A 20781-nucleotide genomic window follows, 5' to 3' on the forward strand; every position below is an offset into this window, starting at 1 on the left:
GAAATTATTGTCGCTGAGACGAATGGTAACCATACTAAGTAGGCCATCAATCTTGACGGAGGAAGAAGAAGCCATGATGAATCAGGGAGGAAGAAAGAAAGAGAATCAGAGGAAGCCCTAGAATTGAATTTGAGGGAGGAGATAGAGAAAATGGGGAAGAGAATCAGAGAATCATATAATTGGAACTGAGACGAGAATCAGAGAATCATGGGGAACGGAGTTGGAATTGAAAGGCAGAGAAAGCGCGGACCGGATCGATCGATTATGTGAAAGCCACTGAGGGCTCTGATACCATGTGAACAAACATATTCAGAGAGGAGTGAAGACGATATCTAAAGAAGAAGAAGAGGAAGGAAATAGAAACAGAGAGAAAATTGTAAATTCTGATTTCTGTATTTCTTAAAACTAATTCACCAGCACTGTTACACTTTATATCAGTTTATACAAAGCTTACCCGTATAACAGATCTAACTGTCTAACTAATTCTACTAACAACCCACGTGCCTTGCACACCTGATTTACTAACTGTTTAATATCACAGTTAACAGTACCAACGGGCATTGCTGATTGGTTCTACTGTCCAATAAAATTCGGACATGCGTAACCGTCGTTAGAATCAACGTTAACCAAACAGACTGAACATTACTCTCTGGTGGCATTGCCAAAAGCTTGAAGTCATCCGACGGTGGCTTTAGATCTTCAGCGCTTCAGTCTTAAATCCAAAAATTTGTGTGCAATTTTATTATTTGACTTTGGGTCATAACCCCAAATAAATAAGCTCCAGCCACTGATTCATGGCCAGTGGGAGGCGCAAGGGGTTGGTTATTTTCATGGGAAATATGCAATCGCAAGATTTAATTGTAGCCTTGTTTTTTAATTTGTCAGCCACCGCTCATGGGAGAATATGGAAAAAAAAAAAATTAGTGAGAGCTTAAGATGATGGCGGAGGCCGATGGAACCTATCCTAACCTTTTGAATTGAGGCCCAAAATCGATAAGGAATAGGGCAAGTGACTTGATAAGCTCCCAAGTCTGCGATGGTTCTTTTTTTTTTTTGGCGGTGAGTCTGCGATGGGCAACGACGAGTTTGGGCATCGGTTAAAGCCACCATAGGGACGTCATCACTCTCAGGTGGCGCAGCCCCAGAGAAAGTAGTAGTGTCAAGTATTTCTAGTTTGCAACAATGGTGGTCAACGGGTAATTTTTTTGTTTTTACAGAGGTTACGGGGTGTTAACGGCAATACATGTTGGTTGCTGATGCGTATAAGTTGTACACAAGTCCAAATTTTATTGGACGGTAGTATCAATCAGCAATGTCAGCTGGTACTACAATAGTATTGTATAGTTTCTCTTAAAATTGTATTTCATTCCACCAAATCCGTCCCCATAACTCAATTTCTCATATCTGAAAATAAATTTTGAAGCTAGAATTTTTATCAGTTTTATTTCTAATGAGTTGGGTATGGAGGATAAAAATTGAATATATGAATGGATTTGGAGATATTTTCGAGTATAGTGTTCGATATGTTGTGCTCATGATGCTTTTTCAGTTCATATATGTATACATATTTTTGGTCGAATTGAGTATTGCGTGTATTAGGGCTGGATGGAAATAGCATACCGACACACCCCATTGCCCCATTGTTAATCATAGTGTGTCAAATTGAGAGTCATTTTCATCTATCAAGTTTAAACATGGTAGCTAAATTGTGTAAACTATTATAAATACACACATTCCTCGAAAGAGTCAATAGCTGTCAAAGCCATATCAGCACCACCGGAGCTTTGTTCGATTCGTCACTTTCACTTGAGTAGGAAAAGCGAGCAGAGGAGCTGAAGTGCTGTTTATCAGTTTTGCGATCAGATGAAGTGCATATCGTGCCAGGATCTCTACGACGAAGATGCCGCCGGCACGTGCAAGGAGTGCTACGAGGAGGCCAACGAGACCGAAGAGGAGCTGAAGCGCGAGATCGACGAACTCAAGGCCAAGGTCGCCTTCCTCAAGTTCTGGTCCCCAACTCCCAGCGCTAGGTCTCACCCCGCTTCCTTCTCCGACGTCGTTTTGGTTGCCTCCGAGGATACCTCCGCCGGAGCCCCTGTAGCCGTTCCGGCCCATAAGGCCGTTTTGGTCAGTACCCATTTCGCCAAGTTGATTGATTGGTCTCGTTTTGTTGTAAATTCTTGGTGGGTCTGTGGGTTTTGTTCCTTTTAGTTTGCGCACCTTGTGTTTGGTTTATTGTCTGAATGAAATGTGCCATGTTTACATAGAGCTGGAAAATGGTTAGCTTGAGAAGAGAATGATATATGGCTCTTTTGGCAGGGTATTGTTTTAATGTGATTGTCAACTTGTGTGTCTTCTGTGTGTGATTTGTTAGAAATGTACATTCAAGTTCCTGCCTTTTACTATTTTGTTTCTCCTGATAAATTTTTTCCTTTTCAGTAGTTCAAGTATTTTGAATCTTTGATCAATTTTGGGTTTTTCATGAATGTGTAAATTTGGGTTTGACTATTTTCATTAGGTATTAGGCAAAACTTGATTGATTATATATACTGTGCTATGAATCCATGAGCATTGGTCTTCGTTTTGTGTTTGTTGTTGTTATTGTTCATGTAGAAAGACTTTCAATTTGGATTAGATCACGTGTTCCGTGGAAATATGTCCCTTTTTGGTTCATCTCTGAATTTCTTTAAACATTTTGACACTTATCCAGGTGAGCCGTTCTCCGGTGTTCAGAGCCATGCTTGAGAATGAGATGGAAGAAAGCCTGAGTGGCACCATTAAGATTGGCGATGTGTCCTACGATGCCCTTCGCACGTTTGTCAACTACCTGTACACAGCTGAGGTATGCCTTGATGAGGATATGGCCTGCGACCTGCTAATACTGGCTGAAAAATACCAGGTGCAGCATCTCAAGGACTATTGTGAAAAGTTCTTGGTGTCCAAGCTGAATTGGGACAATTCAGTTATGAACTACACCTTTGCGCACCAGCACAATGCCAAGCATATCATCGACGCAGCCTTGACATTGATCACAGACAACATGGACAAGCTTACTACCCGGGAGGAGTACGTGGAGCTAGTGGAGAAAGATCCACGACTCGTTGTTGAAATATATGAAGCTTATCTCTCCAAACAGGTCAATACTGCTGCCCAGAAAGATTCTTCCCGGAAGACATAGTCTAGTGAGCGAATTCCTCTTACCCTGACCTGAGCTTTCGATCAGTGTTCGTTTTCTCTGTATATTTAGTATAGATGAACTAAAAAATATACAAATATCAGGCGGTAAATTTTGTGGTAGCACATGGAACATAAATTGTATGCATGTAGTTTTTGTTTTCAAATGAGCATTTTGGAGCCTTTCTTATTCTTACCGGTGGCATAATTGGAGCTAGCTTTTGTTACTCTGGACTGTATCTGGTGGCATAATTTGTCGTTAAGTTAATGATCTGTGTGCAGATTGGCACTATTCTATGTGAAAGTTGTTCAACAGCTAATGTAATGCAGTGCTGGAAAAGGGCATCAGTGTGTGCACATTTGACCATCGATCCTATTGTGTGCAGTTGATGTACTTGAAGAAAGTTTTGCACTTGACCATCCTATTGTTTGCAGTCCTTTATAAAAAAATCTTATCGACAAAAAGAGAACTTTAACTTGGGATAAACTAGAAGTTCATGTACACCGGTTAAAATTCAAGTACCAATAGTGAAAAAAATTCTTCATAAATGGAGCCTCACCGTATTCCTTATCTTCCAATATTACTTGTTTGTGTTTTTTTTCCCACGATTTTCAACAAGCAGTTTAAAATATAGATATAATTATTTTTTTTCCAAAGTTAGGAAGGAGAATGGGAGTTTTCTCACACACACTGCAAAGATGTCATGAATGTTAAGATCATTGATATGCAAGTCAGTGTTTTTATTTTAAACTCGGCTAGTCCCTATTGGCAAAAATATTAATTTTAACAAACTAAAAATAAAAATATGAAATGTTATTGCAAATAATTTTTTTACCATTTTTAAAAAAATGTCATTTTAATCTTTAAATTTTAAAATCAATCAATATTATCTTTATTATTATTATTTATTTATTTTTCTACAAATGAAATTGAAGCGTAGTGGCGGGACCCTTCCAAAGGAAAAGCAAAGTGAAAGAGCCCAATGAAGCTAGCTAGCTACCCCAACATAAAAATTGAAAATTGAAGCGTACTGATCAATGCATGAAAATTGAAATTACATTTGTTTTAAATTTCTTCTCTTGTTGATTTTATCTTTGACTACCCCAACATGAGGAGCTGCATATCTTGCCAGATCAAGGCCAAGGTCGAGCAGCGCAAGCGCAACGAGGACCTCAACGCCAAGCTCGCTTTTCTCACGATGCCCCAGCCGGCTTCCTTTTCCGACGTCGTTCTGTTTGCCAACGACGATGACGAGCACCCCGTACCCGTTCCGGCCCATAAGGCTGTTTTGGTCAGTACCCATTTCGCTAACTTGCTGCTACTTTACTTGATCTCTTATTTTTGTTCAAGCTGTAACCTGGCCTGCCACTCTGTTGTTGCCCACAAGCTGTTCCATTATTTGCTCCAAAGGAACTCCCGGCACAGTTGGGCAAAACTTGGCCAAATTTGACTTGAAATGGCTAAAGAGGTTTTTTTGGTTAATCTTCAATAGTTAATTATTTTTTAAATTTAAAAAAGAATTGGCTATACAGAAATTGTAGTGTTGGAATAATTTGGCCAGTGTCATTTTCTCTCTCTCAGGGTTAGCTACTAGTACTAGGAGTTACTAGCTGGTTTTTGGGGAAAGATTAGGGGGCGTTTGGTATCCTATTTAAATAAGGGACTCGAAAATTTTGATTTTTCTTAAAAACAGGAGTTCTTAAATCTATTTTTAAGATTCAAAATCTTGTTTGGTATGCGACTTGAAAACAATTTTCAAGTCTTAAAAATTTCAGAATTTGTGGGTTGTTAAAAAAACACATGAAAAAATAGATATATATATATATATTTTTTAATAATTGGGGTGTTTTTTTGGTTGTTCTGGAGTTTGATTTTTTAAAAATATGGATACCAAATAAGTTTTCTTTATTTTGAACTCAAATTTTATTTTTGAGTTTAAAAAATTGAATTCAATTGAATACCAAATATGCCCTTACTATTCTAGCTGGTTTTTGTTCGATGAACTCTTTGAATTCCGCTTAAATATTATGTATTTTGGCGTTCACTGGATCAGGCGAACCGTTCTCCAGTGTTGAGAGCCATGCTTGATAATGAGATGAAAGAAAGCCTGAGTGGCACTATCAAGATTGGCGATGTCTCCTACGATGCCCTTCGCGCCTTCATCAACTACCTCTACACAGCTGAGTATGCCTCGACCAGCAATTGGCCTGTGAGCTCCTTGTAATGTCTGAAAAATTCCAGGTGCAACATCTCAAAGACTTCTGCCATAAGTTCTTGGTGTCCAACCTCAACTTGGACAATTCACTTTCGACCTACACCTTTGCGCGCCAGCATAACTTCAAGTCGATCATCGACGCAGCCTTGACGCTGATCACAGCCAACATGAACAAGCTTGCTTCCCGGGACGAGTACATAGAGCTGAAGGAGAGAGATCCGGGACTCTTATTAGAAATCTATGAAGCTTATTTTTCCAAATGGCCCAAATGGGCTTATTAAGCAGCATTTCGTAACTAAGAGGATGAATTCTGACTGTTTGTTGTTGCGACTGCATATGATATGTGATTAATGTCTGGGTTTGATGATCATTTCAATTTGTTTTCAATTTTCATTTTAAAAAACTGAAAAATAAGGGGTCGTTAGGCCCTGTTTTCATTTTCTATCAAAAACGCACTCGATATCTCGTTTTCATTTTCACTGGAATTCATTTTCTGAGAACAAATTCAAACTCATGTACAAAAATTGAAAATACCAAATTATCGTTTTCATTTTCTACCTAGTATATTGGTCTGATTGATTTTTTTTTTTTTTCTTTTTGTCATTTGTCTGTTTTTTTCAATTTTCAATTTTTTGTGCCACTTCATTATTTTATTTTGCTACACTAGTGTATATTAATTTTATGATAAAACTATCATATATTATTTAATTTCATATTTATTTTAAACTAAAGATAATATAATTTTATTATCTAAGTTTTTCTAAAATTAGGAATTTTTTTAATTATTTTAATTATACTTTATTATTCTCAAATTATACATTTTTCATTGTCTGTAATAATTTAGCCTTTAAAATATCAAAAATATTTCAAAACTATTTTTCAAGACAAAAATTCGCAAAAAATATACTTGAAAAATAACTCAAGTATTATTATTTTCAATTTGTCCTACCAAACACTGCAAAGATGTCCTGAAGGTTAAGATCATTGATCTGCAAGTCAGTGTTTTTTTTTTTCTACTCGGATAGTTCCTATTGGCAAATATATTAATTTTAACAAAATAAAAATAAAAATTTGAAATGTTATTGCAAATAACTTAACCACCCCTTTATGATTAGTCTCGGTTGCTGGGATGTGAGGTTGGGCGTAGATCCGCCCTAAAAACAAAGGGAGCTTAGACATCTCCTAAAGAATAATAATCTTAGTTTGTGTTGGACGAGCCAATAACTCGAACGCATTAGGTCTGCTTTTTGAGCAAGAATCATAATGTTACCTTTTCGGGAGAACTCCGATTTAAGACGATTTTAAATAGACAAGATCAGATTGTAGAATATCAAAGTCTGTTACCGCGTCCAAAATGTCATTTTAATCTTTAAATTTTAAAATCAATCAATATTATCTTTATTATTATTATTTATTTATTTTTCTACAAATGATATTGAAGCGTAGTGGCGGGACCCTTCCAAAGGAAAAGAAAAGTGAAAGAGCCCAATGAAGCTAGCTAGCTACTAACATATAACGCAGGGCAGGCAGCACAATGATCAATGCATGAAAATCGAAATTACATTTGCTTTAAATTTCTTCTCTTGTTGATTTTATCTTTGACTACCCCAACATGAGGACCTGCATATCTTGCCAGCTCATGTACTCCAAATATCAGGGCAGCGCGTGCAGGCAGTGCTACGAGGACCTCAAGGCCAAGGTCGAGCAGTGCAACGAGGACCTCAACGCCAAGGTCGAGCAGTGCAACGAGGACCTCAACGCCAAGCTCGCTTTTCTCACGATGCCCCAGCCGGCTTCCTTTTCCGACGTCGTTCTGTTTGCCGACGACGACGACGAGTACCCCGTACCCGTTCTGGCCCATAAGGCTGTTTTGGTCAGTACCCATTTCGCTAACTTGCTGCTACTTTACTTGATCACTTAATTTTTGTTCGAAGTGTAACCTGCCCTGCCCCTCTGTTGTTGCCCACCAGCTGTTCGATCATTTGCTCCAAAGAAACTCCTGGCACAGTTGGGCAATACTTAGCTAAATTTGATTTGAAATGGCTAAAGGAGTTTTTTTATGTTAATCTTCAATATTTAATTATTTTTTAAAATTTTAAAAAGACTTGGCTATACAGAAATTGTAGTATTGGAATAATTTGGCCAGAGTAATTTTCTCTCTCTCATGGCTAGCTACTAGCTGGTTTTTGGGGAAAGATTATTATTCTAGCTGGTTTTTGTTCAATGAACTCTTTGAATTCCTCTTAAATATTATGTATTTTGGCGTTCACTGGATCAGGCGAACCGTTCTCCAGTGTTGAGAGCCATGCTTGATAATGAGATGAAAGAAAGCCTGAGTGGCACCATCAAGATTGGCGATGTCTCCTACAACGCCCTTCGCGCCTTCGTCAACTTCCTCTACACAGCTGAGGTATGCCTCGACCAGCAATTGGCCTGTGAGCTCCTTGTAATGTCTGAAAAATACCAGGTGCAGCATCTCAAAGACTTCTGCCAGAAGTTCTTGGTGTCCAACCTCAACTTGGACAATTCACTTTCGACCTACACCTTTGCGCACCAGCATAACTTTAAGCCGATCATCGACGCAGCCTTGACGCAGATCACAGCCAGCATGGACAAGCTTGCTTCCCAGGACGAGTACACGGAGCTGAAGGAGAGAGATCCGGGACTCTTATTAGAAATCTATGAAGCTTATTTTTCCAAACAAGCTGACACTACAATGTATATTTGAGGTCTGACTGTAATTATGCCAAACCTCAGTGGGTCTAAGAGAAATTCCTGCTTAAAAAATATATTTGATAGAATATAAATAGACTAAAAATAAAGCATAAATTTTATCCCAAGTAATTTTTTTAAAAAAAACTTTTTAAAATTTTACATTTTATTCTTCAATTTTCAAAATCAATAGTCTTAATTTTTATGCTCAAAGATGAATCAATATCGTCGTTGATTTTTACATAAAGGTTTTCTATTTAAACATCACATTTTTCTTTGTTCACCTCAACTTCTAATTTAAATTTTCACAATTTCTAAGAAAACTCCACTATCTTCCCAAACTACTTTTAAATACACCCCAACTGAAAAAATAAAAAATAAGAGTTTTTCCATTTAAACCCCACACTTTTCTCTGTTCACTCCAATACTTAAATCATTAAACAATATTGGTAGTATACATGAGAATTTGTCATTTTCACAAGGCTGTTTTTATCATGTGATTGTTTGGTTTCGTTTTCTAATGACAGTGAAATTCAATGACCACAACATCTTATTTTATTTTTTACCCAACGGAAGGTACAATAATCATCTATAGTTTACTTTTGAGCATATAAGAAGTCAAGTAAACATAAATTTTTAAATAAAATATTAAAACAACCAAGCAATCAACAAGCCCTTCCATCAGCCAAGCAATCAACAAAGGGAAGAGAATAAGATCATTACAGCCAAGCAATCAACAAGTCTTTTCATCAGCTCTCACACAGCTTGTAAAGAGGTAGGTTCCTCAGCATTCTATGTCTTTAAAAGAGAAGAGTAGAAGAATTTGTATTTTCTAAAACTTAATATGAAGAGTGGTGGGATGTGATGTGTGTATAGATGTATTAGGGTTAAGTATTAATTTGAATGAACTTTTTTTATCTTTTTACACAATAATAAAATTTACATTTTAATAATTTAAGTATTAAAGTGAATAAAAAGAAGTACGATATATAAAATCTCTTTACATATATCTCACACAAAAAGCTAGATATATATAGAAAGCAGTGTGGGGATCCCTTCTAAAGCAAAGTGGCGAACTCCTTCCAGTGGAAGGAGTCCAATAATTAATAATGACCCAAAAAAAAAAAAAGTGAAAACCCAATGAAGCTACTAATAAAGGCAGAGCAGCAAAATGATCAATGGATAAAATTTTGGCAAACTACGCCCCCACATATATGTCCTCAAAAAGAGAAAAAGTCTTCAAATTGGGATAAACTAGAAGTCCATGTACATTGGTTAAAACTCAAGTACCAATTAATAGTGAAAAAATTCTTCCACAAATAGAGCCTCACCGTACTTAGTTTCTTTTTCATGATGTTCAACAAGTTGTTTAAAATATAGATATAATTTTTTTTTGGGGTCAAACTACTTAGGAATGGAAATGAGTTTTCTCACACATAATGCCAGCCAATGTGCCATGAGCGTTCGAATATAATATCATTAATCTAAAAGTTAAAGTTTTTTTTTCACTCGGCTAGTCCCGTTGACAAAACAAACTAAAAATAAGAAAGGAAACGATACTACAAATAATCCTTTTAAACTTTTAAAAAATGTCATTTTAATCTTTAAATTTTTTATATCAATCAATATTGTCTTCATTATTATTATTATATTTTAATTTTAATGTGGCAGATGAATCAACATCGTCCTAGATAGAAAGCAGAATGGCGGGACCCTTCCAAAGCAAAGTGGCCGACTCCTTGCAAAGGAAGGAGATAACCACAGAAAAAGAAAAATGAAAGAGTCCAATGAAGCTAGATGGCTACTTATATAAGGCAGGGCCAGGCAGGCAGCACAATGATAAATCGATGAAATTACATTTGCTCTAAATTTCTTCCTCTTGTTTTAATTTTTTATTTTTGTCAGCATAATATTTCTTCTCTTGTTGTTATTTATCTTTGAGTACCCCAACCCAACATGAACATGAGGAGGTGCATATCTTGCAAGGGCGGATATGATGCCGGCACCTGCTGCAAGCAGTGCCACGAGGACCTTAAGGCCAAGGTCGCTTTTCTCACGATGTCCCAGCCGGCTTTCTTTTCCGACGTCCTTCTGTTTGCCTCCTCCGACGAGAACTCTGTACCCATTCCGGCCCATAAGGGCGTTTTGGTCAGTACTCATTTCGCTAACTTGCTGCTACTCTACTTCGTCACTCTTGTTTTTTTTGTATGTTCAAACATTTCGGTGGCTTTATTTTAATTTATTTTTTACAATAATAATATTCTAATTACTATAAGAGCATCTACAGTGGGAAGTGTAAATTCGGGGGTGTAAAGTCATTTTTACATCCCTTTTACACTTCCGGGGGGTGTAAATACATTTTTTGCTCCAATGGGAAAATACGTAAATTTAAGATGTATAATTGTTTTGTTTGTTTTTCCTCTCTTTTCTCGGGTGGGTCCCGCCTGCAAAAGATGTAAAAATAAATGTAAATGTACATTTTATTTTACATCTCCATAATGGTGATGTATATTTACAACCCTTTACATCTCCTTATTGGAGATGATTTCGGTGACAAGGGGTGTATATTTAACATACATCCTCATATACACCCTCTCATTGTGGATGCTCTAATGTTCAAAGAAAGACCGAACTTGAACTTGAGTGTAAAGAGCGGGACCTCGTCTGCAACTTTACTTTTATTCCTCCTTATTTAAAAAGAAAATTTTGAAATGTAAAAACCTTGTTTTTTGTATTAACTTTTAAGGAGTTATTAATATATATATATATATATCTATGTGCACACAAATCAGATTATGTGACTTGCAAATGGAGGAATGATTTATCAGTAAACGGGAATATTTTTCATCTTGAATGGTTTTATCTAGCTGGTTTTTGTTCAATGCACTCTTTGAATTCCTGTTGAGCAATATGTATATTTTGGCTGGCGCTGGATCAGATGAATCGTTCTCCAGTGTTGAAGGCCATGCTTGAGAATGAGATGGAAGAAAGCCTGAGCAGCACCATCAAGATTGGCGATGTCTCCTACGACACCCTTCGTGCCTTCATCAACTATCTCTATACAGCTGAGGTATGCATTGACCAGCAATTGGCCTGTGATCTCCTAGTAATGGCTGAAAAATACCAGGTGCAGCATCTCAAAGACTTGTGCCAGAAGTTCTTGGTGGCCAACCTCAACTGGGACAATGCATTTATGATCTATACCTTTGCACACCACCATGATGCCAAGCAGATCATCGATGCAGCCTTGGCGTTGATCACAAACAAAATGGACAAGCTTTCTGCCCGGAAGGACTATGAGGAGCTCAAGGAGAGAGAACCACGACTTATATTCGAAATATATGAAGCTTATTTCTCCAAACAAGCTAACACTACAAAAAACATCATCAATAGTAGCGTTCCTTTTTTTGGAAACCCACAGGTTTGTCAGACGAGAGGAACTCAATGTAACGGAGAAAACACTTTTTGCTATTTCCGACCAATAACGCAATGACATGTAAAATAACTTTTCCACATATCATTGTATTATTGGCCAAAAATAGCAAAAAAGTACTATCCCCATTATATGTAAGTTTTTTTCCAGTACTACGGGTAGGTCACTACCCATGACACTTTGGTGAGATTTGTGGTTGTAATAATTGGCTTTTGTCACCATTAATAAAGAAAAGTAGACAACATTATGTTGACTTTCCAGCTGCCTTTAGACTTATATTTTATTATTATTTTCATCTTTGATTAGGCTAATTATTTTGTGAATTATATATATGTTTTAAATAATTACAATTTCCATTTGATATATTTTAATCGCATAACAACAATAATTCAATTTTTTCCTGATAAGATAATGACAATAATTCTTCGGTAATGCAATTCGTGTATAAAAAAACCAATCTAATATTAATATTCAATTAAATATAAATATTATACATGATGGTAATTAAGTAGTACAATACAGAAGCCTAACAAGACCTATATCTAGTACTGCTAATACAAGCCTTCCTCTTATCCGAACATACAAATGATGAACAATTGAAGTCTCCTCCATCATTACTGTAAATAAATCAAAATGACAACGAAAGAACGCTAAGATTATAAACAAAAAGATACAACTAAAATTAGGTGAAAGAGAAATTTTACTATTGGACTATATTTCCATTAAAAAAATTGCAAAAGGAGCATAAAAAATAGAGATATTTAGTCATATACCTGTTCTTAGCACTAATAATATAGATAAACCCTACACCATTTAATTTATATAAAAAAAAAACAACAAAAAATGATAGGCCCTATTGAATTTAATTTTGATTATTAAATTACTTTAATGCCCTATTGAGTGTTTTGAGTTTTTTTATGAGATTTTGGGATTAGGTTTATTTTAAGAAATCAATGGTAGTTTTGCAATTTAAAAGAAGTTAAAAACATTTTTGTTATATTGTAAATGAGTTTTGAGTGTGTTTCTAAAGTCCATTTCATATAGGTTTTTTTACAATTTGGACTTCTATATTGAGTATAATAGTAAATCCCCTAAAAAAAAATACCATACAGAACCTGCAAAAGGGAAAAACCCATTAAAAAAAAACAAAAATGGAATTTGAAAGAATCGTTGTTCTTTTAAGAATTCAGAAGTGGGATCGGTGAATACCTCTGGATTGTTGTGGAAGAAACGCTGGTTGCTTTGCCCTGCGTTTCTTGTTTCAGGAGTCGAACAGCAAAGCAAAGGGCACTATTTGAATCAAAATATGAGAGAGAGAGAGAGAGAGAGAGAGAGAGAGAGCAGACACTATAGTGACATTGGGATAGAGTTTGGAGAGGGATATTTCGAAAATATGATCCAGAGAAGCAAGCCCACTCTAGCTCTCAGATTCGAGATTTGATCTCGCCAACAAATTGATGAACGAAAGATCTCACACTCCGAGATATCGTGTTCTCCGGTCGAAGGTCACTGAGAGAATGCGAGGTTGATTTATTTTGGTTGGGAGAGAGACCGCTCAGAGAGAATGAAGCAGGCCATAGTAAAAAATTAGCCGTGAAAATTACTGTTTTAGATGTTAATCACAATAATTAATTATATATTTAAATAAAAAATGTCACCAAAGTATTAAAGTGTTACAGACACTAATTTGTTACTTTAAATTGTCACCAACACAAATTTGGTTACTTTAAAAAGGTGACCTTTGCCTTCTTTTCTTTTATTTTTTGAGAAATTATATGATTGTATTCATAATTCAGCTAAAAAAGCCACTAGCTACAAGCGCCATTACAATAACGGAGCGGTCTAATATCAAAATTAAGACAATCTGGTGTGTCTCCACTAACCATCAGGCAGGATTGAAGAAACTCTGGCATAGGCATCCCAACTAAGATTGCAAACTTAGAATAAAAAAATTAAAAAAAAGATAAAGCTTGAAAAAACCAAGCCATAACAATACAAATAAAACTCTCACAAATGAAGGATGAAAAGCTCTCACAAAGGAAAGATGAAGAACTCTCACAAAAAGAGAGGTGAAAACTACACAGAGAACCCAAAGAGTCTCTGCAACTTATTCCGAACACAAAGAAATTGCAAAAAAGATGGTGGTGGAGATCCGACGTCGAAATGCAGATGAAGATCCGACGCTGAGCCGCAGCCACCTATAATGGTTGGATGAAAATCATAACAAAACTAAGACAAATAGAGAAAACCCTTTGTCTCTGAAAATGGGGGAAGAGGTGAAAGGAGAAAGAGAAGAGGGGAGAGGGGGGAAGAACAATGGCTTCCTCCCCCTCAAGCAAAATTTCATAATAACACGTCGTTTTCAGATAATTGTATAGGGTGATATGATGGCCGTCAAGAATATTGACGACATATTAAGAAAACATATAGAGAAAATAGGAGAATGTAAAGAGGTAAAGTCATGAATGTTTATAAGCTTTAATGGGATAAATCACATTGAAATACATGTAGTATATTTTAATTTTCAAAAGAGCTACATCCATGGCAGCCCTTTTACTGGTTCCGCCAATGACTATGAGGATGAATTTTGATTGTTTGTTGTTGTAACTTCATATGACTTGTGATTACCTTTCTGTTTGATCACCATTTCAGTTTGTTTTCAATTTTCATTTGTAGAAACACTGAAAATGTGAAGATTGGTCTGGTAACATTTTTCAGTTTTAAAATAAAACTGGTAACACTTTACTACCCTTAAGATTCTCAATTTTCAGCCTTTGATAGCTGAAGTTTAGTTTCTGCATCTCTTTCCTAGTGTTTCCGTATGTTTGTTGTATCCCGACTCCATATGATGTGGCATTATTTGTCAGCTATTTGCATAGAATTTTAATAGCATGGCATGTGTGTTAAATTGTGCATATTTGACCATCCTATTGTGTGCATTTGATAGGAAAAATTCTTTTATAAATAGGAGAAATTATTGTATGATACTGGAATACGACTATATAGTATAACTCATCCTAATATGGATAGATTACATGATTAAAATTTCTCACTTTTATGGTAACACGAGCTATAATTTTCAATAAATGGAGCCTAACCCTGTCTTCCCCATCTTTCAATATTCCTTGTTTTTTTTTTCTTTTGCAAATATTTTCAAGAAGTTGTTTAAATAAACTAAAACAACACATGAAATTTTATCATAAGTAATTTTTAAAACTTTTTAAAAGTTATCATTTTATTCTTCAAATTTTTAAATCAATATTGTCTTTGTGTTTATCCTGGAAGATGATTCAACATCGTCCTTGATTTTTTCATATCTCACACAAAAAGGCTAGATACAGATAGAAGGCAGTGTGGGAGGGCCCCTTCCGCCTTCCAGAGGAAGGAGTCCAATAATTAATATAGTAACCAAACAAAAAGAAAAGTGAATTAAGCTACTAAAAAGGCAGGGCAGCACGATGATGAATGCGTGAAATTACATTTGCTTTGAATTTCTTCTCTTCAACATGAGGTGCAAATCTTGCGAGAGCAGCTTCCAAGATTATTACGCCGATACCTGCAAGCAGTGCCACGAGCACCACAAGGCCAAGGTCGCTTTTCTCGGGGCCACCCACCCGGCTTCCTTCTCCGATGTCGTTCTGTTTGCCTCCGACGACGAGGCCGCTGGTCCCATCCCGGCCCATAAAGCCGTTTTGGTCAGTACCCATTCCGCCAACTTGCTACTTTACTTCATCACTGTTTTTTTCTCTCAACAATTTGGGGACTTCATTTGTATATTTTTAATTTTTTATGAATTGGTTGATTTCTTTGGAGAACTATGTAACAACCTTAATTAGTAAATGTAATGAGAGATGTGATTTATTTGTAGGTCGATGAATGCTAAATTTGATTGACTTGAAATGGCCAATGCGTTATTATAATTTCTTTGGAAAAACTTGTTTGATTGATTATATATATGAAGGGTGTTGTGATATTAAAGTTGTTTTGAACAACATGTGTTTTTCAGGTGAGCCGTTCTCCGGTGTTTAGAGCCATGTTTGAGAATGAGATGGAAGAAAGCCTGAGCGGCACCATCAAGATTGGCGAAGTGTCCTACCGCACCCTTGGTGCCTTTGTCAACTACCTCTACACTGCTGAGGTACGCCTTGACCAGCAATTCGCCTGTGACCTCTTTGTAATGGCTGAAAAATACCAGGTCCAGCATCTCAAAGACTACTGCCAGACGTTCTTGTTGGCCAACCTCAACTGTGACAATTCACTTTCGACCTACACCTTAGCGCACCGGCATAATGCCAAGCAGATCATCGACGCGGCCTTAATAGTGATCACAGACAACATGGACAAGCTTACTTCCCGGAAAGAGTACGCCAAGCTCAAGGAGAAAGATCCGCAACTCGTGATCGAAATCTATGAAGCTTTTCTCTCCAGACATTCTTCATTTTCCTGTGTGCGCACGGTTTATTCCCCGTTTACGTTTCCTTGATATGAAACCGAGCCCCAATTTTCAACAACTTCGGCCTTCACTGTGCTGTAGGTTTTACTTGTTCATGAATAATCAATTTCATTTTACTCTAGAGCATTTCCAGACTCCGGCAACGACAGCCAAAAGCCAAATTTGACTTAAAATGCCTAATGAGTTTCTGTAATTACTAGGCACTTGTAAATGCTCCTCCAACAATGCTTGTCTTTTTTCTTTTTCTTTTTTTTTTTTGGTTAATCTTCAATATTTAATTATCCTTTAAATTTTTTTTAAAAAGATTGGGACATACAAAAATTGTGTTATTGGCTAAAAATATGCTCGAGGAGTTTTTTTTTGGGAGAATTTTAGCTAAAAATGACTTGGGAGTAGTTGGAGCATTAGGCAATACTTTCTCCCATCTCTCTTTGGTTCAAGTGTTTTCTCCCTTAGCTAGGCATATTATTTTCTTTAAATATGTCAAGATCTAGTGGTGCTTCTAGTTGTATATGGAACATATCTCCTTTTTAGCTTTGGGCTTTTTGTTTCTACTTTCTGGAGGCTTGGGGTTATCTTCTGGAGGAGAAGCCAATGTTGTGACCTGGTGGAGAAATGATGATGGTGTTGTGATGCTTGTATGAGTGTCTGGGGGAAGATAGTGGATATGCTCTCTTACTGGTACTGTCCTTTTTTTCGAATACTGGCAAAAGTAGAGTTGTTTGCCGATTGCTGGGTTTGATTTGGTACTAATTTACATGAGAATTATGCTATGTTTGTTTATGTGGTTGGCTTCTAGTGAGTTGGGTTTAATTTTTTTTTTTTTTTTTTAATGTTGGCTCATTGCTTTAAGCCTTTGTGCTTGTAATGTAACATTTGAGCTATGATTATTTTATATTGGAAGATCAACATCGTCCTTTTATCTTTTCATTTCACACAAAGGCGAGAGTGGAGATAGAAATCAAAGTGGCGGGCCCCTTCCAAAGCAAAGCAAAGTGACGGAAACTCCTTCCTAGGGATGGCAAAAATTCTCATGGGGGCGAGTACTTATTGGGTTCCCAATTCTAACGGAGGGAGATTTCGGGATCAAATGGGTATCGGGTACGGGGATCTCCGAACTTGAAAAATCCCCAACAGGTATGGGGAGGGGATGGTATTAGCGTCCCCATCCCCGAACCCGACTCAAAAATATATATGTTTATATTTAAATAAATAAATAAATATATAATTATAATATTTATGTTTAACCCTAAGTTAACCTCCCTCTCCTAATTCTCTCTAATCTTCTTTGGAATTTCATATTGAAGTGATTTTAAATAGTTGAGTTGAACTTTATAGTTAATTTGGATGTGTTGAATGATAAATATTTAATATGAAACTTAATGTTAAAATGTATAATAAATTTCTTTTTATGCAAAAAAATTCGGGGATTCAGGGTGGGTATGGGGATAGTCCCCCAACGGGGACGGGGATAGGAATTCAGCGAAACCTATTAAACGGGGATGGTTTCGGGGATAGAGAGCGGAAACGAAGATGATATTGTCATATCCGACCCCTACCCGATCCATTGTCATCCCTACTCCTTCTAGACTCTAGAGGAAAGGGTCCAATAATGAAATTTATTATATTTGTAGTCTTCTAATATTACTTACTTGTATTTTTTTTCTCTTTAGAATTTGCAATAAGTTGTTTTAAAATAAAAGATTAAATTTTATCACAAGTTATTTTTTAAACTTTAAAATTCGAACAAAAATATCAACAACACATAAGTAACTATTCTTAATCAATCTAGCTATAATTTGTTTTAAGATCATCTTTATGTATATCATGAAAGAGAATCAACATCATCCTCAATCTTTTCATCTCCTACGTACAGATAGAAAGCAGGGTTGCGGGGCCCTTACAAACCAAAGTGGCGAACTCCTTCCTCCGGAAGGAGTCCAATAATTAAATAGTAAACCAAAGAAAAAGAAAAGTGAACCGTCCAGTGAAGGTAGCTACTAATATATAACGCAGGGCAGGCTGCACAATGATCAATGCATGAAAATTAAAATTACATTTGCTTTAAATTTCTTATCTTCGACATGAAGTGCATATCTTGCGAGGGCAGATACGACGGAGACGACGCCGGCACTTGCAAGCAGTGCCACGAGGACCACAAGGCCAAGGTTGCTTTTCTCACCACGACCCATCCATCTTCCTTCTCTGACATCTTTCTGTTTGCCTCCGACGACAAAGAGGCCGCTAGACCCGTTCCGGCCCACAAGGCCGTTTTGGTCAGTATCCATTCAGCCAACTTGCTACTTTACATCATCTCTGATTTTTGTTCCACGATTTCGTGACTATTGTTGTTTATTTCTAGGCAAATCACATGTGCCTAGAAGAAAATATTGTGTGTTTTGTTACGAGTTATTTATGTATACGTAGGCGTACGTGTGATGTGAGATGTGATTTATTTGTATGCAGATTAATGATTTATTAGCAAATGTGATTTATATTATGTGTGTTAGGTGAGCCGTTCTCCGGTGTTGAGAGCTATGCTTGAAAATGAGATGGAAGAAAGCCGGAGCGGCACCATCCAGATTGGCGAAGTGTCCTACGGCGCCCTTTATACCTTTGTGAACTACCTATACACAGCTGAGGTATGCCTTGACAAGCAATTGGCATGTGACCTCCTAGTAATGGCTGAAATATACCAGGTGCAACACCTCAAAAACTACTGCCAGAAGTTCTTGGTGTCCAACCTCAACTTGGACAATTCACTTTTGACGTACACCTTTGCGCACCAGCATAACGCTAAGCCGGTCATCCATGCAGCCTTGACGTTGATCATAGACAACATGGACAAACTTACTGCCCGGGAAGAGTACGCTGAACTAAAGGAGAAAGATCCACAACTTGTATTTGAAATCTATGAAGCCTATCTCTCTAAACAAGTTAATAAAGCAGCAGCAGAGAAGGCAGTGGCGAAGCTAGAAGCTAATATGTATGAGGGCCAGTAGCATAAATGCAAGATTATATAGAGCTATATCTTAACTAATATTGTAGTTGATGCATAAGAAAAAATTGAGTTTTCATGGAGTTTGGGGGGCTCTGACCATGGCAGGCCTATATGTGGCTCCGCCCCTGAGAGAAGGTTTCTTCGCAGTGGCGGATGAATTATGATTGAGGCATTTTTTAGGACAAATAAGTAATTTCCTATCAAATTATTTAAAACTAATGTTTTCTGGCTTTTCACCTCGAGCTACACACCCCTGTTTTTTGGCTTTCCTCCTCACCCACTTAATTATAAGAGAGAGAGAGAGAGAGAGAGAGAGAGAATGGCGTCGTTTTGGACCAAGTCATTTAAAAAAAATTTGAATCTGCCTAGACCAAAACAACGTCGTTTTGGCCAAAAAGACGAGCTTGTCCTCTTCTTCTCCATCTCCTTCATAGCCTGCTGTTGTCCAAATTTCAGGACTTTCTGTTGGAAATATGACTACAAATTGCTATAAAATAAACAAATAAATACTACAAATAAAACAGATTTTTTCAAAAGGAGAATTGAATTAGAAGAAGCTTAATTGAGTGAAGGCAAGTGTTGGACACTCTGACCTTAAGGCGAATTACGCCCCACACTGGTGCTTATGGTTCACTAGCATTCACTTATCAGGATACAATGACTCCCCTCTTTGTAAAAGAAGCACTGCAATTCACAAGGAACTTTGAACTAAATTATGCAGGAACCTTCCTTTATGAAAACTCTAATACTCTCTATATATGAAAGTCTATATGTTGTGAATTTAATTGAATGATAAAACTGCAGGAGGATTGTTCTATTTATAGATGATGAAATACCCTTTCCAAAAAGGTATCCCAATCTGAAAAGGCAAACAATGCATTCCTAGGTGTCTAATAGGGTTCCAGACACATATGAAGAGTTGTCACCCCCTAATTGAAGATGGGTCATTATAATAACCCAAGGTTCATGTCTTTAACCCAATAAATTTTATTAATTTCCATTCAAATAGAAAATTTAGTATTAAATTTCTCTCACTTTCTAGCCATCCATAGGGGCCATGTGAGGACCTTCATAGCTATTTTACAGCCATCCATGGGGTCCCTTGACCCCTTTGGTCCCTATGTCCATCCGCCACTGGTTCTTTGGCTTCTTATCTTCCCATAATTGGAGAGGAATGTCCATTGAAGATTATGAGGTTCTAAGTGAGTATGAATAAGAATGATGACTGTTTGTTGTCGCGACTACAAATGATGTGTGGAATTTTTCAGTTTTTGAAATCTATGAAGCTTATCTCTCCAAACAGGCCGCAGCAGCACATAAGGGTTCTGCGAAGTTTAAGGTTAAAACTACAGCAGTCGAGGTTCATTCCTCAGTTACTTGTGTATATCCACAACCCAAAAGATATTATCGGTTGTGTGAGGAATAAAGTGCAGTTTGTTGCATTTCAAGTGATCTTCACAACCTTGTACTATGAAACCAAGCCATCATTTTCAATAACTATTTCTACAGCCTTCATCAAATCTGACGGCCTGAATCTGGTGGCCCAAATACCCTCTGCCATCCCATGTCTTGAAGCAAATCATAAATGATCCATGGGGGCCATGTGAGGCCCTTGGGAACCGCTTGCTTGTTTCCTTTGCCTTAATTGCATACTCTGTTGTCCTCTACTTTGGTCTCCACCATCTCTCCTTCTTACCTAAAACAAATAATAATTAGTAGTTTCCATAATATGAAATTTTGATTGGTGAAAACATAGTTGAAACTGTGGCACTTACTATAAGTTTTTCTTTGG

At 36.9% G+C, this 20781-nt stretch overlaps 5 protein-coding genes, 1 long non-coding RNA gene and 1 pseudogene across 9 annotated transcripts; 6 read left to right on the forward strand and 1 right to left on the reverse strand.

The window, feature by feature from the left end:
• Nucleotides 718-3471, forward strand: LOC18791550 (BTB/POZ domain-containing protein At4g08455). Its single transcript, XM_020555054.1, has 2 exons — nt 718-2127; nt 2711-3471. The coding sequence occupies exons 1-2, from the start codon at nt 1864-1866 to the stop codon at nt 3176-3178; spliced, it is 732 nt and encodes a 243-aa protein (XP_020410643.1). The 5' UTR covers nt 718-1863; the 3' UTR covers nt 3179-3471.
• On the forward strand, nt 4156-8237 carry LOC18792496 (BTB/POZ domain-containing protein At4g08455). 4 transcript variants are annotated; one of them, XM_020555058.1, is made up of 3 exons: nt 4156-4319; nt 7090-7263; nt 7669-8237. In XM_020555058.1, the coding sequence occupies exons 1-3, from the start codon at nt 4284-4286 to the stop codon at nt 8116-8118; spliced, it is 660 nt and encodes a 219-aa protein (XP_020410647.1). In that variant the 5' UTR covers nt 4156-4283; the 3' UTR covers nt 8119-8237. The 4 variants fall into 4 exon arrangements, with proteins under 4 accessions (XP_020410647.1, XP_020410645.1, XP_020410644.1 ...); XM_020555056.1 differs by lacking the exon at nt 4156-4319 and adding an exon at nt 6851-7089 and having other exon boundaries at nt 7123-7263; XM_020555057.1 differs by lacking the exon at nt 4156-4319 and having other exon boundaries at nt 6853-7122; nt 7156-7263.
• LOC18790268 lies at nt 4326-5766 on the forward strand (annotated as a pseudogene).
• Nucleotides 9925-11795, forward strand: LOC18793530 (BTB/POZ domain-containing protein At4g08455). Its single transcript, XM_007224134.2, has 2 exons — nt 9925-10250; nt 11041-11795. Exons 1-2 carry the CDS (start codon nt 10059-10061, stop codon nt 11593-11595), a joined length of 747 nt encoding a protein of 248 aa, XP_007224196.2. The 5' UTR covers nt 9925-10058; the 3' UTR covers nt 11596-11795.
• LOC109946812 lies at nt 11979-13075 on the reverse strand. The gene is made up of 2 exons (XR_002269892.1): nt 12745-13075; nt 11979-12152 (listed from the first exon to the last, which is right to left on the reverse strand). It is a non-coding gene; the product is annotated as an uncharacterized LOC109946812 (long non-coding RNA).
• Nucleotides 14921-16883, forward strand: LOC18790605 (BTB/POZ domain-containing protein At4g08455). Its single transcript, XM_020562342.1, has 2 exons — nt 14921-15230; nt 15542-16883. The coding sequence occupies exons 1-2, from the start codon at nt 15042-15044 to the stop codon at nt 16016-16018; spliced, it is 666 nt and encodes a 221-aa protein (XP_020417931.1). The 5' UTR covers nt 14921-15041; the 3' UTR covers nt 16019-16883.
• On the forward strand, nt 18010-19225 carry LOC18793106 (BTB/POZ domain-containing protein At4g08455). The gene is made up of 2 exons (XM_007224572.2): nt 18010-18264; nt 18499-19225. The coding sequence occupies exons 1-2, from the start codon at nt 18073-18075 to the stop codon at nt 18988-18990; spliced, it is 684 nt and encodes a 227-aa protein (XP_007224634.1). The 5' UTR covers nt 18010-18072; the 3' UTR covers nt 18991-19225.

Source organism: Prunus persica, chromosome G1 (assembly GCF_000346465.2).
Source record: "Prunus persica cultivar Lovell chromosome G1, Prunus_persica_NCBIv2, whole genome shotgun sequence".
NCBI lineage: Eukaryota > Viridiplantae > Streptophyta > Magnoliopsida > Rosales > Rosaceae > Prunus > Prunus persica.

What these genes read in the sequence shown, in the direction of transcription:
- LOC18791550 (XM_020555054.1), top strand. Translation starts at nt 1,864, where the DNA reads ATGAAGTGCATATCGTGCCAGGATCTCTACGACGAAGATGCCGCCGGC. An exon ending in CGGCCCATAAGGCCGTTTTG is followed by an intron (nt 2,128 to 2,710) that starts GTCAGTACCCAT and finishes ACACTTATCCAG; the next exon opens with GTGAGCCGTTCTCCGGTGTT.
- LOC18792496 (XM_020555055.1), top strand. Translation starts at nt 7,003, where the DNA reads ATGAGGACCTGCATATCTTGCCAGCTCATGTACTCCAAATATCAGGGC. An exon ending in TGGCCCATAAGGCTGTTTTG is followed by an intron (nt 7,264 to 7,668) that starts GTCAGTACCCAT and finishes TCACTGGATCAG; the next exon opens with GCGAACCGTTCTCCAGTGTT.
- LOC18793530 (XM_007224134.2), top strand. Translation starts at nt 10,059, where the DNA reads ATGAACATGAGGAGGTGCATATCTTGCAAGGGCGGATATGATGCCGGC. An exon ending in CGGCCCATAAGGGCGTTTTG is followed by an intron (nt 10,251 to 11,040) that starts GTCAGTACTCAT and finishes GCGCTGGATCAG; the next exon opens with ATGAATCGTTCTCCAGTGTT.
- LOC18790605 (XM_020562342.1), top strand. Translation starts at nt 15,042, where the DNA reads ATGAGGTGCAAATCTTGCGAGAGCAGCTTCCAAGATTATTACGCCGAT. An exon ending in CGGCCCATAAAGCCGTTTTG is followed by an intron (nt 15,231 to 15,541) that starts GTCAGTACCCAT and finishes TGTGTTTTTCAG; the next exon opens with GTGAGCCGTTCTCCGGTGTT.
- LOC18793106 (XM_007224572.2), top strand. Translation starts at nt 18,073, where the DNA reads ATGAAGTGCATATCTTGCGAGGGCAGATACGACGGAGACGACGCCGGC. An exon ending in CGGCCCACAAGGCCGTTTTG is followed by an intron (nt 18,265 to 18,498) that starts GTCAGTATCCAT and finishes TATGTGTGTTAG; the next exon opens with GTGAGCCGTTCTCCGGTGTT.